We start from the raw sequence: 17665 nt of genomic DNA, 5'->3' as shown, positions 1-17665 counted from the left end.
CAACTTTCCTTTTCCTCCTGCATTAGGAGAACATGTGTGTGACATTTGAATACTGAATCTATTATTAGGCATACTGAAGTTTTGTTGTGTTCTATTTATCTAAGCTGTATTTATTTATTCATACTTCATAGACTAATGCATGTGGTTGACCTTAACACATTGGACGCCAGCAGCAGGGGGCGCTGATGGCCTTCAGCCCCAGTGCGTTATTCAATGGATATAGTTTTAGAATGCCAAACTTGCGAGTCCTAAAACTATATTTTATATTATAGCTATGGATCTAATAACGCCGTCGACTGTCAGTGAGTTGCTTCTGGTCAACATGCAAAGAACAGATTGTTTTTTCATCCGTACATTTCCGTTTTATACCGTTTTGAATAGGAGTATGGTTTCGGTGATTTTGAGTAAATCCCATGAAGGATGAGAAAAAGGCATTTTAGTGTAATCCAGTTATCACGTTGTAATTTTTAGGCTGATTATCTAATCATCCTGAAATCAACGCTAGATTATTGGTATCATGTCTCCTCGTGTATATATGAAATGTTGCTTTGACCGTCTGCCAGCTCAGGCAGGGTCTGCAGAGGCTGCAGCCATGAATTATGAATGGATATAGCGAATAAAAGAAATAACGATCATAAAAACGAGTTTACTCGTTGTTGGCGTTATTCGATTGGCGGGCAATAACGAGTTAACTCGTTCTTGGCGCAGAATGTGTTAACAGTTATATTCAGTGTTAAAGAGTAATTTTTACCTTTTTGAGAATTGATAGGACAGTCTAGCCAATAATTTGTGAATGAGGAGGACAAGGACTTGAAACCTATCATTTCTACAAGATGTAGAAATCTCTTTACAAAGACGTCAAATCCATAGCTTGAATGGAATACCAGTTTTGCCGATGTTCACAGAATGTCTTTTTATGTCCATAAGCTTTATTTTATAGTACTTTTATGAGTTGTCAATCAGAGCCAGAACCCCCCCCCGGGCCCCCCCTCAGTGCTTTCACAGTCACGTTTACATCTTAACTACATCACAGGTTCAAGTCCTAGTTCTCTGGGCCCCGTTCCCCGTACCTGGCTAACTGAGTTAGCCGGATAATTTTCAGCATAGCTTGACTTAAGCCAGACATTTCCGTTCTCTGACATCAGATTTTCTAAATCGCCATGGTAACAGATCAGAAAGTTTGAACCTGTTCGAGGGCAGGGTTTAGTTCAGTTAGCTGGATAACCTGCATGGCCACACCCTCACAAAGAAATGCCAGCTCCCTTCCTGAAATATTTCTCACAGTCTAGATCCCATTATACCATTCTGAATTATGTTTTTGTGCTTTGTTTGAAATGTAAAATAATAGGTCTGCAGTAACGCTGATAATAAATCATATTCAGCCTATGAATTTACGTTGTCCTATTATGCATGTCATATTTATACGGATACGGTGCTCGCGACACACACAGTTATTTTAATAATGGACTAAACAGAATGAAACCTATCGGGCATTTGGCTCTGATTAGATTCATATTCTTTGCTGTGTATTTGCTTAACGGAGCGTCCGGATTGTGTTTCATTCAAGCTGAAGCGTCTATGCGCAGATTGTGTATATGAATTATGAGGAATCTGAATCTGTGGAGTGTTTAATTGTATCATTGTCACTGTGACAGTGTCACACGTTATTGTGATATTGTAACTGGGTTTAAAATATATGAGGAGATGCGCTGTTTGATGGATTTGATGACGTGACGTGACTTGATAAATTGAATGAGCCTTTGACGTTTTGATGAATGAATTTGAGAATGCATTTCAAGCACTGTTATCTGATGATGAACATGAGGTGTCACTGGTATAAACTGAAGGTTAATCAATTCAATGCATGTATGGATGAACAGATTAAAACCTGATTAATAGTGTAACTGCAAGCCTCCCTCCAAGCCTCTCTTTGGGAACCATGTATAATATTTATATAGTACATAATACATAAGCACATACAGTAGGCCTACAGATATCCTCATAATATAATTCGTATCAATTAGATATACTATTTGGGCTTGTTTTTATCCTTATTCTGAAAGAGTTGAACAAATTATTTTCGCTAGCAAGATCTCATTTGATTATTCATTCCATTAAGCCTAGTGCCAGCAGGCACATTTAAAGAAATATAATCTGATTTATTGGGGTAATGAGGGACTTAAAATGAACCTATAGATATGCATGTCTGCGAGGCTATTGAGCCGTACTGTATTGTACCCATTCTGTAATCTGTTAATAAAGTTTTAAATCAATCAATCAATCAATGCCGTTAGAAAATCAGGATTTCTGCGATCGACACCTGCTGTCTTTTCAGCTGCCGCGCGCAATTATCCTGAGTCTCAAGTCTGGTTCAAATGAACGAGACTGAATCCACCTTCGAGGAACAGGAAAAGCGCGGATTCAAACATCAGGTTAATTGAATCTGGATAATGGGACTTTTGATCGACTTAGTTGAACCAGGTACGGGGAATAGGGCCCCGGTGGTGTATTGGGACAGTTGATCATGTTGATAAACATTGATTTGATTGGATTGTGTTGTTAGACCACAGGAATAACACACAAATTATATAATTGAATTGTCTGTTTCACTTTAAAGGGACACTCGTTCTGAGTCGTTTCAGTCCATCCAGAAAGCACTTGCACTAGCTTTTTCAGGTCTCTGATAAATCGGTATCCCTTTTAACTTCCTATTTAGTTTTCAATTAAATCATCTGTGCCCTTGGCCCCAGAATCCCATGTGCCCCACTGAGCAGCAGCCCGGCCTGCAGTTAACCCTCTTTAATAATAATAAACTGTATCTGTATTATAGCACCTTTCCTTTCATAAAGAAGTTCAGCTCCAAGTGCTTCACGGCAGCAAAAAGAAATTGGCATAAAATGAGCACAATCTACCAAAAAGTGCAGACATAAAATAGATGGCAGCAAAATAGACAAAGTCAAGGTAAGGCATAGAACATTAAATCCCAGTTTTTCATACTAGGATCTAACATCCCAATAGGCCTCTTTTTACAGTTTGATTATGACTGATACACATCCTTTCAACTTTAGCTTTTGTGATTTATGATCACAGGGACTCGAACCCACTTTAGCTTTTGTGATTTATGATCACAGGGACTCGAACCCACGATGGTCTAGTCATTTTTACCTGAAGATTACTCTCTTTTTTTTTTAGATTTATTTTGTAGCATTTATTGCTTTTCAATTTTCATGGTCAGACATGACCGACAGATGAGGAGAGGATGAACGGGAGAAGAGGCGGGGAAGACATGCGACAAATGTCACCGGGAGCAGGAAGCGAACCCGGGACGGCCGCGTAGGTGTGCGATGCACTAACGTGGTGCGCCACGAGGGCACCCCGTGAAGATTACTCTTTATTATTGCATAACAAAAAATCCCTATGTACTGTTTTGACACCAAGAGAAGCCCTGGAGCACACACCCCTCAGTACGGAATATACCCCAGCCGTCGCCGGTAAGTACGTTACCACAAGTCTGTGTGTGGTTTAGGTACTCCGAAGCTACAACACATAATGATAAAAGACTAAAATAGAATGAACAGAGTAAAATGGTGCAATAGTGCAGTGCAATAAAATAGAATAGACAATAAATCAATCAAATAAAATTTACAATACAATAATCACAGTGTTTGTGTTATCAGTCTAGGCGGCACAATGCATAAGCGGTAGTAAGATAAAATTACCATAGAACTGACACGTGAATTTGACAGGAAGTGCAGAAAAATAGGCTTGAGCATTAAATGCTTGTCTTTTGAATATATTTAGCGGGTTGGCTTCCCTGATGTTTTTGGGCAGTTTGTTCCATAGTTTTGTGGCGTAGTTGACAACGGTTGCATCACCGATATTCTTTTGCCTGTTTCTGGAAGCCTAATTGACTGATATTATGCAGTCCAATACACAATACAGCTCCGCCAAGAAATAATCATCTCCTTTTTTTTTTTTGTCGAGGAAGAAAACACAGAGATAGCCTTGGTTGTTCACCTGTCTCCTCCTTCCTGTGATAGCAGGGTCAACACTCACAATAAATAGTGGGCCCTTTTTGAATTGATCGCAGAAATAAATGGCTCAGGCTTATCTGGAAGATGGAGGGGGCAGTTGCAGGGTCCCATAGAAATGGGAAAACGTAGCGCGACGAGTGAGGGATGTGAGGTCTAGGTAACGTTATCTCTCTCCTTCTGCGGTAATGTTGTCTCTCTCTCAGCTCCCTAAGGAATAACACCCCCTTCACTCTCTAGATCTGTGTCAGCCTAAAGTGGGCACGTCTGTATTGATCCCCAGGAAGTACGGTATACCTAGAGCGTCCCCAGTATTTCCTGTCGTTAGAGAGCCTAAACTAGTTTTAGTGATGGATGGTTTTAAGTGACTATTTTGACATAATGGAACACATACGATAGTCTGGTGATCTCATTTGCTTTTTTTTGTGTGCATTGTATAAATATTTCACTCAATCACTTTATGTATTGTTTAGGGGTGTAACGGTACACAAAAAACACGGTTCGGTACGGGTTTTCAGTACAGTGGGGGAAAGTTTGGCTTTCCATGTTCCACTCAGGGGTGATGTAGTGTGCAGTAACTAATTGTACTTGTAGGGCTGTCAACGAATATTCTATATTGAAATTAATAATCGATTTGTTAAATAATTTTTTTAAAAATATTTATATTAGATTGTGAAAAAAACAGCCCCCGGTGGGCGGTTATTAGTGGTTAACATACAGTTGTATTCGTTCGGTACACAGTCGTACTGAACGGTTCGGTTCGGTACGGATACATGTACCTTTACACCCTATTGTTTGATTATTTAATTAATAAATGGCTGCTTTTTATATAGCGCTTTTATCCAAAGCGCTTTACAATTTGTTACTCACATTTTACCCATTCACTCACACATTCACACACCGACGATGGGAGCAATTAGGGGTTAAGTGTCTTGCTCAAGGATACATCGGCACGGTGCCCGGGAGGAGCGCGGAATCGAACCAGGAACCTCTGGATTGCCAGACGACTGCTCTACCTCTCAAGCCACTGTCGCGTCACCCCATAATTAGTGTCACACTCATAATTTTGTGTAGTGTTTGTTTAAATATTTCATTGGTGCAAGTTGAAACAAATTCAAGTTTGGTAGCACCCATAATAATAATAATAATAATAAACGGGACTTCACATGACAATAATAGTAATAACAATAACAACAATGACTATAGAAATGACAATAGAAATAACAAAAATAATAAATACAGAACATAAAAAAAACTAAATCTAATTATATTATCAGACGCCACAAGACATTTCCTCCCCCACTCCCACCCCCTTACAATTCTTTTAGTTCTTCTATTCCCCTCCAGTCTGTCTGAGTTATAATCTCAGCACTGATTCCAGACACGTGTTTGTTTGAGCATTATTCATTTTAAGTTAAGAATTACGATTTGACATATTGATATTCGTAACGTGTCATAGCAAGAGCATTCTGTAACTTGTGTATTCTCAAGAGGTCAAGTATGTGCAGTAAATCCTTCTAGACTGTTGGCAGATTTGGACATTCTTTGTCAGAGATGGCCTGTGTCGTTTCTTGTCCCACGTACAATGAAAGCAATTAAATAACTGGTGGTTGAATCACAGTGGATTACCCAGGATGATGAGATTTCCAGGTCTTTAGAAGCGATCTCAGTTTGATGCGCAGACATATTGGGGAGTAGGGATGTCACGATTCGATTCTATTTATTTAGGCAAAGATTTGACACGCATACAATCAGATTCTCATCTCCCATTTTGACCATAGTTCAATTATCTATTTCACTCACTTCAGATCTGAATGAATTTGAATGAATTTGAATATTTTTCAAAGGTGTAATAATTGAATATATGCAAATGAAACCTTACCCGTATTGGTTCAGAGCATTATGTTCATGAATGAACTAAATAGATGATGTTTTTACATCCCTATTGGGATTATTGTTTGATTGTCATGCTCTTCCTGTGTTTTCAGGTTTGGACCTGGAATGCGGCAAGGAGGGGGGATCATGGCTAGGGATCAACAAGAGGGGCAAGCTGGCCGCCATCACCAATTACCTGGAGGGGCAGCTCAACCCAGAAGCACATGGACGAGGTCAGTCAAGCCATGGACACGTACTCATTCATAACAAGAATGGTGTTACCAGAACAGACGGACACACTGAGAGAAGCAGAAGCCCTCCGGGCGGGGGCTGGGGAGAGGAAAACGAAAGAGCGGACCACGAGGAGAGAGCATCGAGATAGGCCTTATTCATTTAGTTTCTTTACCTTTGAAAGACTTTCAATTAGTTTCATTCTGTACGAGACCTTTGTTTATGCAAATAAACATCCTTCTGGTATGAAATGACTACTCAACTAACGTTTGTTTCCAATGCAACGGGGAAGAAGAGATGGTCCGTATGCAGTCAATGCTCAAGTCATCAGTGCTAAAGTCCAAGTCGAGTCACGAGTCCTGAAAATCAGTCCATGACTCCGACTCGAGTCCGAGTCCTGGACTCGAGTCCTACAACACTAGCGTGCTGCCCTCCTATATTTGAGACGGGTCAATTCAGAGTACTAAACTGTAAGCAATGGCCAATACCGAATTCCAATTGGATTGATTGGTTTTTGTAACTGAGGGGTTACAAAACCCTGACTGTATTAAAGATTGTGATAGATTAAACCACTGCTATGTATGTACTTTAATTACTGGCCAGACAGTACATCAAATATATGGTGGACACTCATAATAACACGGCATTGACAAAGAAATAGTATTTGAGGGTATTTATTATTATGCAACACAGGGGTGTACAGTGCGACATATATCTCGCACGTGCTACAGCAACAGCTGTCTGTGCGATGGATGGATTTACTTCACTAGCACTGGTGCGATAGGGATTCGGTTCATATAGATACTCTTATTTTGAAAATCCTGTAGCGGGTCTCATTTCTGCCCACGCGCAGCTCCAGCTATAATAACTAGGATCGACAGCTAGCAACATTCAGGTGCATATGATACTCTTATTTTGAAAAAACTCAGTGACAACTCGACGAGTCATATCCGCCCTATCCGTGCTTGCAAGCAGAGCAGCGTGTTGGTGCGCACACAGCAGTGCGCCTACACGTCCCGAAATAAGTCCGGTGTGTTTTTTTTTTCTCGCAACGGGTCAAATGCATCTACATGCTTTGCACCGTCGCCATTCCTTTATGCGCACATCGCCCGAAATTAACGTTTATGTACCATTACAATCACTACAACGTTAGCAAGCTAACAAGCTAATCCTGATCAGGCAGAGCCAGCAGACACAGTGTGGAAAGGGAAATGGGGGGCACTCTCTCCCCTTCCCTGTGTGTGTGTGTGCGTGCGTGCGTTTGGAAAGACGATGAAGTCACTAGTCAGGACTCAGGACAGGAGTATATTATAGTAAACTGAGGATGGACAGATAATGTTGATATTCAAATATAAAAAATTTCGAGAGGAGTGGAAGTTTGAAGACTAGACTACAATATGATGCGGGGGTGGTGAGTTGAAACAGTGTGTGTGAATGAATGAATGTAAACTTTATTTAACAGATTGCAGAATGGGTACAGTACAGTACGGCTCAATACACACAATTGTTAAGGGGATGCAGACCAGATAAAGACGTTTGTCTTGTTTACATCAGGGTCCCCCATTGTGTGTGTGTGTCCCAACCGACCCCACTTCTATGTTTCAATAAATTATTTGCATTTAAAACTATTAACGCTGACTCATTCCTTCAGTCCACTCAAAATTATGCTAATATTCCTTATGTTGTTTATGATATTAATTGAAAATAGCATATGAGAGTATTACTATTATAGTAATAATAACACATGGCGATATACTAAATGACAGCCAAACATGGCACTGCAACTAAATAACACAAATACAATAGGCACATTTGTGACTGTTACAAATATAACACGTTTTATACTTGTGCTACAAGATTTTGGCCTGTGCTACAAAACTATCAACCTCTGTAGCACCAGTGCTATGTGCAAAAAAAGTTAACGTACAGCCCTGCAACATTAGGTTACAGAATGAGAATTAGGGTCGCGCTTGTATGGCGAAGAATAGGCATAAAGTCAGTCAGTAGCATAAGTCACTGGGAATAGAATGATTCCTACGATGGGTACTAGGCTAACGCCGCCTGGCGTATAATAGCAATTATAGAGGGCAACGCTGGTACCGCCTGGAGACAATGGGTTCCTCCCAGAGTTGTAAGGTCTGGAGGATAGAGGAATGTTCGGATACTCAGTCTGATTCAATGAATAATAAGGGGATTCACGTACAGAAGCCAGTCCTTGTAAATCCAACGATCAGCAACAAAAGCAATAACTGTAATCCAATGCTCGATAGCAAACGATGATAGCCAGCTAGCCTCGGTCCATGAGGCCAGCCCGAATGTAGATCCTCACGAGGTTAAATCCCAAACGACAGTGGAGATTAACGATGCTCTTCTCCGGGTAACACGTTCCACAATCAATATAATCCAACCAGTAATGGTTCTGCAATCGCCGCCGCTGGTTCTCCTGTGCACATGTCCAGCAGGTTCTCCGACTAGGCCTCCTCGTGTGCTGGTACTAAGGTATTTAGTCCACGTGCACTGGCTAAGGTCCACTAGCTAACACGAACGAACCGCTGGGTAATGCTACACACGAACGAACTGTGGTTGGCACGATATACAATAAATTAACGACTATTTACTTCACATTAAACTAAGTCGAACTTGACGTTACTGCATTAATCTGACACTTTACTATTCCATTCGCACGTGGTTCTCAACGCTCTGTTAGACGCACTGCTGCTCACTTCACTACACGTTGACTCGGGATGAACTTGATGAACAACTACTGTTCGCACCTGCCGCAGCATATATACTTAAGTGATTATCTAGTCCCAAACCTCAGTTCTCGTCTCGAATCAATACGCTGTCTCCAGGCATGTTGCGACATGCCTGGGCTCGTCTTTGAACCTGACTTTGGGGGCTTGCGGTCTGGCGCCTACGGGCGTTATCCAATAAGGAGAGCGAATATTACTATGATTCAAACGCAGGCTTAAAGGGATATACCGTGTATATATAAATAATATACAATGTATATAAAACAATAAATGTAGATTCTCAGCTTTAATCTGGCCCTTCACAACAGCCGCCTCCTATTAGTCCGCACCTAATTAGTTAAGGGAGACAGATTAATAGTCCAGTCAACTGCTCAATATCTGTTGTGAGGAGTAGGGCAATCTACAAGGTCAGTGGGTCATGGTCGTCATCAGGGGAGTCAGGGAGCTTCGGCAACTCTATCAGCCTCGCCACGGGTCGGTGTAAGTCCGCCCTTAGACAATAACTTCTGCCGCTCTGACCTTCCCGTCGGCACCAGTGATCACTTTGCTTATGCGGCCGGCCGGCCACATAGCTCGGGGTAGTGACTGGTCTATGATCATAACGACTGTGTCCACTTCTAAGTTGTCCCTGTCCTTTACCCACTTCTGACGGGTTTGGAGGGACGGTAGGTAGTGGAGGAGGAAACTGTTCCAAAACTGGTCAGCCAATTCTTGACTGTATCTCCACATTCTTCGGCCATTCGCTTCTTCAGGTCTGTACACCACCTGTGGAAGGGCAGGGTCCAGCCGCACCATCAAGAGAGTGTTTGGGGTGACTGGGTCGACGTCTGCTACATCACTTGAGACGTACCCGAGGGGCTTTGAGTTCAATACGCCCTCGATCTCCGTGAGGACTGTCGTGAGGACTTCTTCCGCCACGGTCTGGGCCCCAAGCACGGCGTACAGAGCTGTCTTTATGGAACGGACTTCTCTTTCCCAGGTTCCCCCGAAGCGAGGGGCGTTCGGGGGGTTAAACTGGAATTCGACCTGATAGGGAGCGAGGTGGGTCTTAAGTTCTGGGCCCATGGCCTGGAAACTCTCTCTCAGTTCTCTTTCTCCGCCTTTGAAGTTTGTCCCTTGATCAGACAACAACGCAGACGGTTTTCCTTTTCTTGATATAAATCTCCGGAAGGACATGAGGAATGAATCCGTACTCATGGTCTGAAGGAGTTCTATATGTACTGCTCGGGTGGTCATGCACTTGTATACAATGCCCCACCTCTTCTCTGTCCCTCTTCCTTTCTTAACGTAGAGCGGGCCGAAGCAGTCCACGCCCGTGGAGTGAAAAGGCTTCTCGCCGAGTCGGAGACATGCGACATGCCTGGGCTCGACTTTGAACCTGACTTTGGGGGCTTGCGGTCTGGCGCCTACGGGCGTTATCCAATAAGGAGAGCGAATATTACTATGACTCAAACGCAGGCTTAAAGGGATATACCGTGTATATATAAATAATATACAATGTATATAAAACAATAAATGTACCGTACTTTTCGCACTATAAGCCGCACCTGACTATAAGCCGCAGCAGCTAAATTGAATGATGTGTACATATATAAGCCGCACTGGACTATAAGCTGCATGTGTTTTAATGTTTAATTACCATATGTAAGGAGTGGAGCCTGCGGCTTAATTTGACTCAACGCAGGAAACCTCACCCGGCCCGGACAAGGAAAGGATTGACAGATTGATTGCTCTTTCTCGATTCTGTGAGTGGTGGTGCATGGCCGTTCTTATATTGAGCTTTAAGTTCCCACCTCTACAGAGAATGACTCCCATTGGGACACAATACTGTCGGACAAATAACATTAACTCATTTACAAGTTGTATTAAGTTTAGCAAATAAGGGAACAGATAAATAACATTTCAATGCAGTAAAAAAAGCAATATTTCGATTTTCGGGTTTTGTCCACATATAAGCCGCACCGTTATATAAGCCGCAGGGTCGAAAAATGGGGGAAAAAGCCGCGGCTTATAGTCCGAAAAGTACGGTAGATTCTCAGCTTTAATCTGGCCCTTCACAACAGTTTTACTAAACAATATACCGTAGACCTAGACGATTCGTTTTGAATGGTTGGACAAAACCTTTTCGGATGAAATCCATTTTGGTCCATTAGAGAAATCTAACGTCCTTTTTATGTGAGGAAAAAGGCAGAACTTCAGGTCACTTTACTTTGATTTCTGACTTGTTACATGTGGCTCTTCATAGTTCATACTGGAATTTAGTATTGGGGATATTCTCTCAATACTGATACTCTTATTTGAACCTGGTATCGGCCAATATTGGTATTCATGCGTCCCTACTAGAGGATGACATCTTTTCGGGATTCCCACCGGATGGGAGTCAATTTCACTTTGAATCCCGTGATTGGGCAGGACCGGGAGTAAAAGTCAACGGGAGCAGAAGGGAGTGGGAACTATGACAACAAAATCAACAGGATTTGGACGGGAGTGATATTTGAACATTTCTCACCCTCGTAGTTTTCATTCAGTCACAAAACACTGCAGCACAAGCGATACACCGGAAGTCTAGTACTGCATCCGGCATGCAACCTCAAGCCTGTTAGGTTGAGCAGAGCGATGTTTTGGTCTTAAATTGTTTCAAAATATCAGTCATTTCTGAAAATAAATTACAAAAATAAAAAGCCTTTAGGAAAATAGCTCTTTATTTGATTATCATAAAATCTGTTTTCTATACAGAGATATCGACATTGGTAAATATTGGTATCGGCCAGAACAGCAATAGTAATATCGGTTATCATATTGGCCACAATTTTCACATTGGTGCTGTGCATCACTAAATGTAACGCATGTAAATGTTTGGTGGTTTTATATTTAACTAAGTGTAGCAGGGTGTATTATCCCTGCTTCGTGGGAACGGTTGCTGGCAGTCAGGAGGTAGCTGGACACAGTAGAACTCTGTCTGACTGCACCCTCGTCTTTGGGCCTGGGGCGTCGACTGGAGGCTGATGGTGTGAGTGGATGGGGCCCGGGATTTACCAACCTGGTCTGGTACTCTGGTCTTCCTTCCCTGCCGCAGGGCGGTCAGCAGTACTCTCCAACACGCTCCCACTCCTCCCAGTTGCTCCTTAGACCCTCCCACACCTCATGACTGAATTGTAATCAAATACTCTGAGTTCCCCCCGCAAGCAGTACCCTCCCTCAATGACCCTAGAAACCTTACAATGAAAAGGGGAGAGTTTGGTAGGAAGGGGTTAATCATATATACGTTACCCACACCAAAAGAGTTAATGCTGGGCACAGGAAGGGACACGCACACCGAACCCCATTTAAGTCTTTATATTAATTGTACTGTTCAGTTACAATTATTAAATACTAGTGGCCAATTGGGCTGAAGACAGTCCTACTATAGCTCCTGTGTGTAACTCAATACCTCATAACCACGTATATTATACACCCACTGTTGTGAAGGATCAGATTAAACCGAATATGTATATTTATTTATATATATATATTTAATTGTATTTGTATATCGTTTGATATCCCCTGTATATTCCTTGTACAATATGCACTGAATATCCCTTTAGTCTACTAAACAGCCCATAATAGTTTCATTCTACCATTGGACGAGAACCTGGCGCCAGGTTGCCATACCCCTAGGTCCAAGTTCAATCGTGCCGCCTAACATGTCGTGGCAAGCCCCGGTTCCGCGCAGGAATATGTCGGGCGAAATACGAATGGTACTATTTGTTCATAGCGCATATATATATGGCGCAAGTAAAGTAGAACTTCCTTTTAGTCCAGTTCTTTACCCTCCAACAGAGTGACAGACGCAAAAGCCTCCCCACGACGCACGTGTGGTGTAGTAAGGCCTACTTGGCCCAGAATAGGCATTGAGATATCGTGTAGATTAATAGTTGAATAGTCATAGTTTGGCACTATACCGTCGAGTTGGACGTATTCTATTAAGCTAATAATAGTCTATTTATGTATGGTGCATCGTTCGGTTAGAATTCTAAAGTTATCAGTACCCCCATCGTTCCTGACGTTATCTGGACGCTTAACCAGGCTGGGCAGACCCCTAGTGGTGCTTGCATCCAAGGAGCTCCGGGCCAAGAGCGACTGGACCTGTATATTGGATTACTCTACCCGGACGACGGCGAGCCTTCCACGGCTTGGATTATGCTTTGGGTGCTTTGATTATTCCATGGATAAAGGCCAACACTGCGGAGTGTTGGAACTACCCCCCGGAGAGGACTCCAGGTGAGACGGCGCTCTACACCAGTGAGGTCGCCTCACGTCTCTCCGTTGTGGACCGGCAGCTACCGTCCACAGAGGGTCCAGCTGTATTCGTCTGCGGTCCGAGGTTCTGTGGGCACCGTGTCCAAGACTTTGGATTCTCCCAAGACACCGTCGGCCAGATGGGATACCGCCAGCGGCTTCTCTAACCCCCCCTCCTACTGTCTTACAACCAGCGGGACACCCCCCCCCCCGCCTTAGTGTATCCAGCTATAATCATTTAAGTACCATCGCTATCGTTTCCTAAATATTCCAGGTTGTATACTTACTCCCTGCGTAACCAGAGATTGGACATTCAATGTTGATTTACCTACGAATACTCATTTGCCATAAAAGTGCATATTTCATATTTCAAATCATAAATGTAATTAAGTGATCGTTGTATACACCTTTTGCTGTATTAAACCTTCGATTTGGTACATTTGTGTGGATTCGTTTCATCAGGTGGGAAAGTGTTCATCATACTTATATCTTGTACTGGATGGCCAGAAGTTAAAGTACATGAGGTAGTGGTATTAAATATCATATCTAACAATACAGTGAGGGAATTGTACCCCTCAGTTACAATTGGTCCTTCGAGCCGGAGGGTAACTAGTGTAATATTAATATAGTGTTATTAATATCGAAATGGCCTATGATGAACACTCCACGAAACGATCCTCCTAATCTAGAACGCCCGCGGCGCAGACGACAGACACCTCAGTACTTAGAGGCTTACACTGTCAGTCAACTACCTAGCCTTCGACAAACGGTAAACGCGGTAAAAGTAGAAAGTAAAATTATGTCTGACCTTAACGACCAGGTTTCCCCGACCACAGAGGCCCTAGTAGGTCCTAATGTAACTGACCAAGCTCACGGTGGGGACCAGGAGGGAATTGACATGCCTTTACCCCCCGCCACTACCCAAGAAGTAGCCCCCGACCAGCCCCGGGAGAAAGACAACCCTACAGAGAGAGAACTCTGCACGGAAGAAGAGGAGGAGAGCGCCGAGGAACTAGAGCTCCAGGACTCTCCAACGAGTACCCCCAGGAGCGGCTCACGCAGGAGCGGCTCACCTCCACAACCGCCTTCCCCCAGCGAAGCGGAGAGGATACTACAACAGGCGTTCCTTGTCAGCCTGACAGCCTCTACCGAACGCGATCGACTCCAAGCGCAGGCGCTTAGCGAGCGCGAACATTTTACTATTGAAAGAGAACGCCTCCAAGCGCAGCAACGGAGCGAAGAAGAGCGCACACGCCTGGAGATGAGACGCCTCCAGACAGAAGAGAATATGGCAAGAGACCGGGCCGACGCCCAGCGCGCCGCTGCCGGTGCCCAAAGAGACGCAGAGCGCGACAGACTACAAGCGCAACTAATAGAGCAGCTGATCAAAAGGACAACACCCTCTCCCTCCGCCAGGGGTTCAAGGAACTCGTCGAGACAACAGTCAAGGGCAGCGTCTCCTCAACGAGCAAACGACCCTGAACTTGACCAACAGACCGAGCCTATACCCCCCGCAGAACCCCTTCACAGACCGGTCCAAGCGAGACCCAGCTACAAGGAAGGAGCGGCATACACTGCGGAGAAGCTAAATAAACGATTACAGGATCTGGAGGATCTGATAGAGGAAGAAGAGGGAGAGGAGGAGAACCAAGCCCGACGACAGCACAGTACTCCACCGGACCAGGAGGTCCCATACAGTCCAGGCTATACCCCCGCGGCGCTGCGCTACAGACCCCCGACTCTATTCACGGGTGAGCACGACGCACGACCAGCCCCGAGGAACAGCACCTGGACCAGCGGGCCATGGTACCCTGTCAGTACCAGCCCACAGCGAGGCGCAAGAGGGGACTCGCCCAGGAGGTCTCTCCCCCAACGCTCGCCGATGTATCAGCCATCCACGGCGTCATACAATGCCACGCCGTCATTCCCAGACTTCGCCTATGAGAGTCGAGCACAGTACACGGAGCTCCGGATGTGCTTAGAGACAATGATGGTGGATGTCGCTGATGAACGCCACAAGTATGCAATATTACTGAAGCACCTGAAAGTACCGCGAGCGCACAATATAGCGCTAGCCTATGCTACCTCTTCGACTCCATACACAGCGGCCCTTGCAGCGCTGGATCAGAGATATGGACGTATATGGGATTACGTAATCCAAGAGATAAGGCATATTGATCGCCTACCCCCAGCCACAGACAATCGCTCACTAGACGACCTGTCAATCAAAGTGCAGTCCCTGGTAGGGATGCTGGGAGCGCAACGGGAGAAGGGCATGCATGAGCTATACGCCAACTCTAACGTCGAGAGGATTTTGGAGAAGCTGCCACCCGCAAGACGGGAGCGCTTTAGGCGGCAGAGGGATTACCGGGATCCCAACGGCCCCGAGCCATCCCTCCTTGATCTAGCCGACTTCCTGGCGAGAGAAGTCAGCAGCTTACGACTGGATACCTTCGGGCGGAGCACGCCAAGCTCCAGAGAGGGACCCAGGAGAATAAATGATGGAAGAAGATCGGTGACTGTCATGCACCAATCAGAGTCAGTACCGAGCAGTAAGAGTCACAGCACCCCCTCGAGAAAAGAGAAGTGGAAGATAGCATGTCCCTACTGTGAGAAAGAACACTGGCTGTCACAATGTGACCTATTCACAAAGATGAATGCAGAAGAAGTGAGTCAATGGATAAAGTCCAACCGGCGCTGTTATCGATGTGCGCGGCCCCACATGGCAGCCGAATGCCGCCTAAAGAAAAGGTGCAGCCGGTGCGATGGAGCCCATCTAGATATACTACACGAAAGTAACGGAAGACGGCCTATACCTGCACCACGGAGCGGCACCAAGGCAAGTGTCATGTACATTGACCCCGCCAGCAGCAGCGGAGCCCAAGTGCTCTTAAAGGTAGTCCGTGTGACATTGAGCTACCAAGATAAAGTCATGGACACTTACGCCGTCCTTGATGACGGGTCAGAGAAGACCCTTCTACTCGCGTCCGCTGCGGCCCAGCTGGGACTGCAGGGGAGCAAGAACGAAATGACGATTCGGACAATAAGAAGAGATTTAAAGACGATAAAGGGCGAGAATGTCTCCTTCACCATCGCAGCCAACGGGCAGCCAGAGCGACGGTACAAGATCACAAATGCTTTCACCAGCCAAGAAATAGGACTATCGCAGTACACCTACCCTGTCACCAAGTTGATGGATAAATATGTGCACCTGCGCCAATTACCTATCCCGCTCATAGACGGCGCTACCCCGACCCTGCTGATAGGCTCCGACCATGCAGAACTCATAGTCCCGATTGACCGGGTCCATACAGGCCCCCGAGGCTGTCCTGCAGCAGTCGAGACCCGCCTAGGGTGGACCCTACAAGGCCCCCTCGCTAAATCTCTCAACCGAACAGCAGCCACTAGCTGCTTCCACTCCAGAACGACAGAAGAAGACACCACAATCCTGCAGCATGTCGAGAGGCTATGGACCCTAGAGACAGTGCCCTTTAAGAACGAAAAGAAAGACATTCGCTCTAAAGAAGACATTTACGCCATCAACCTACTCGAGCAGGGGACAAAGAGAGTCACAGTCGGCGGAGTGATGAGATACGCAACTCCACTCCTGAGGCGAGAGGGAATGCCCACCTTTCACGCAAAGAAAGACGCCACAGAGCGCTATCTACTGAACACAGAGCGGCGCCTAGCCAAAGACCCCGCTCAAGAGAGTGTGTACCGAGCTGAGATTGAGAAGCTAATCACAGCGGGACACGTAACAAAGATTGACATTAAAGAGGCCGATCAGACGACCGAATCATGGTACGTGCCGCATCACAAGGTCCATCACAACGGCAAGGATCGCATTGTGTTTAACTGCAGCTACCAGATCGGATCCCAAAATCTGAATAAAGAGCTCTTGCCCGGCCCCACACTCGGCCCCTCCCTACTAGGCGTGTTACTGCGCTTCCGCCAGGACAAGGTGGCCATCAGCGGGGATATCAAAGGGATGTTCTTGCAGGTGAGACTAGTAGAGGAGGACAAGCCTCTGCTGCGGTTCCTATGGAGAGAGAAGACCGGAGATGAGAACCCAGCCATCTACCAGTGGGAAGTACTCCCCTTCGGAACCACATGCAGCCCGTGCTGTGCTACATTTGCACTACAGAAACACGTCACAGAGGACCCAGCAGCAGATGAAGAGGTCCAACAGTGTGAAGAACAGTTTCTACGTGGACAACTGTTTACAAAGCGTTTCGACTCAAGAAGAAGCCGAGGCTCTCCTAATCAAGTTACGCGCCTCCCTGATCAAAGGCGGCTTTGATCTCAGGCAGTGGGCCAGCAGTGACCCGCACGTATTGCGCAGCCTCTCCTCCACGGACAAGGCTGCCAGCAGCGAGACCTGGATGGCGACAATCCCAGGAGAAGCCCAAGAAATGACACTAGGACTAGTCTGGCGCTTCAAAACAGACTCGCTCCACTATAGACACAAACCCTTGGCTCCAGAGCAGGGAAGGTCGG

The 17665-nt window shown here is 45.2% G+C and overlaps 1 protein-coding gene across 1 annotated transcript in view; it reads left to right on the top strand.

The window, feature by feature from the left end:
- The window catches only part of tango2 (transport and golgi organization 2 homolog), a 76185-nt gene that overhangs the window by 24743 nt on the left and 33777 nt on the right, over nt 1-17665 (top strand). The window contains exon 4 of the mRNA XM_084307366.1: nt 6020-6139. Within this exon, the coding sequence (XP_084163492.1) occupies nt 6020-6139 (120 nt within the window). The remainder of the gene's footprint in view (nt 1-6019; nt 6140-17665) is intronic.

This window comes from Notolepis coatsorum, assembly GCF_963971535.1.
Source record: "Notolepis coatsorum genome assembly, chromosome: 2".
Lineage (NCBI taxonomy): Eukaryota > Metazoa > Chordata > Actinopteri > Aulopiformes > Paralepididae > Notolepis > Notolepis coatsorum.
The sequence above is the reverse complement of the archived record's forward strand: the minus strand, read 5'-3'. Positions and strand labels throughout refer to the sequence as shown.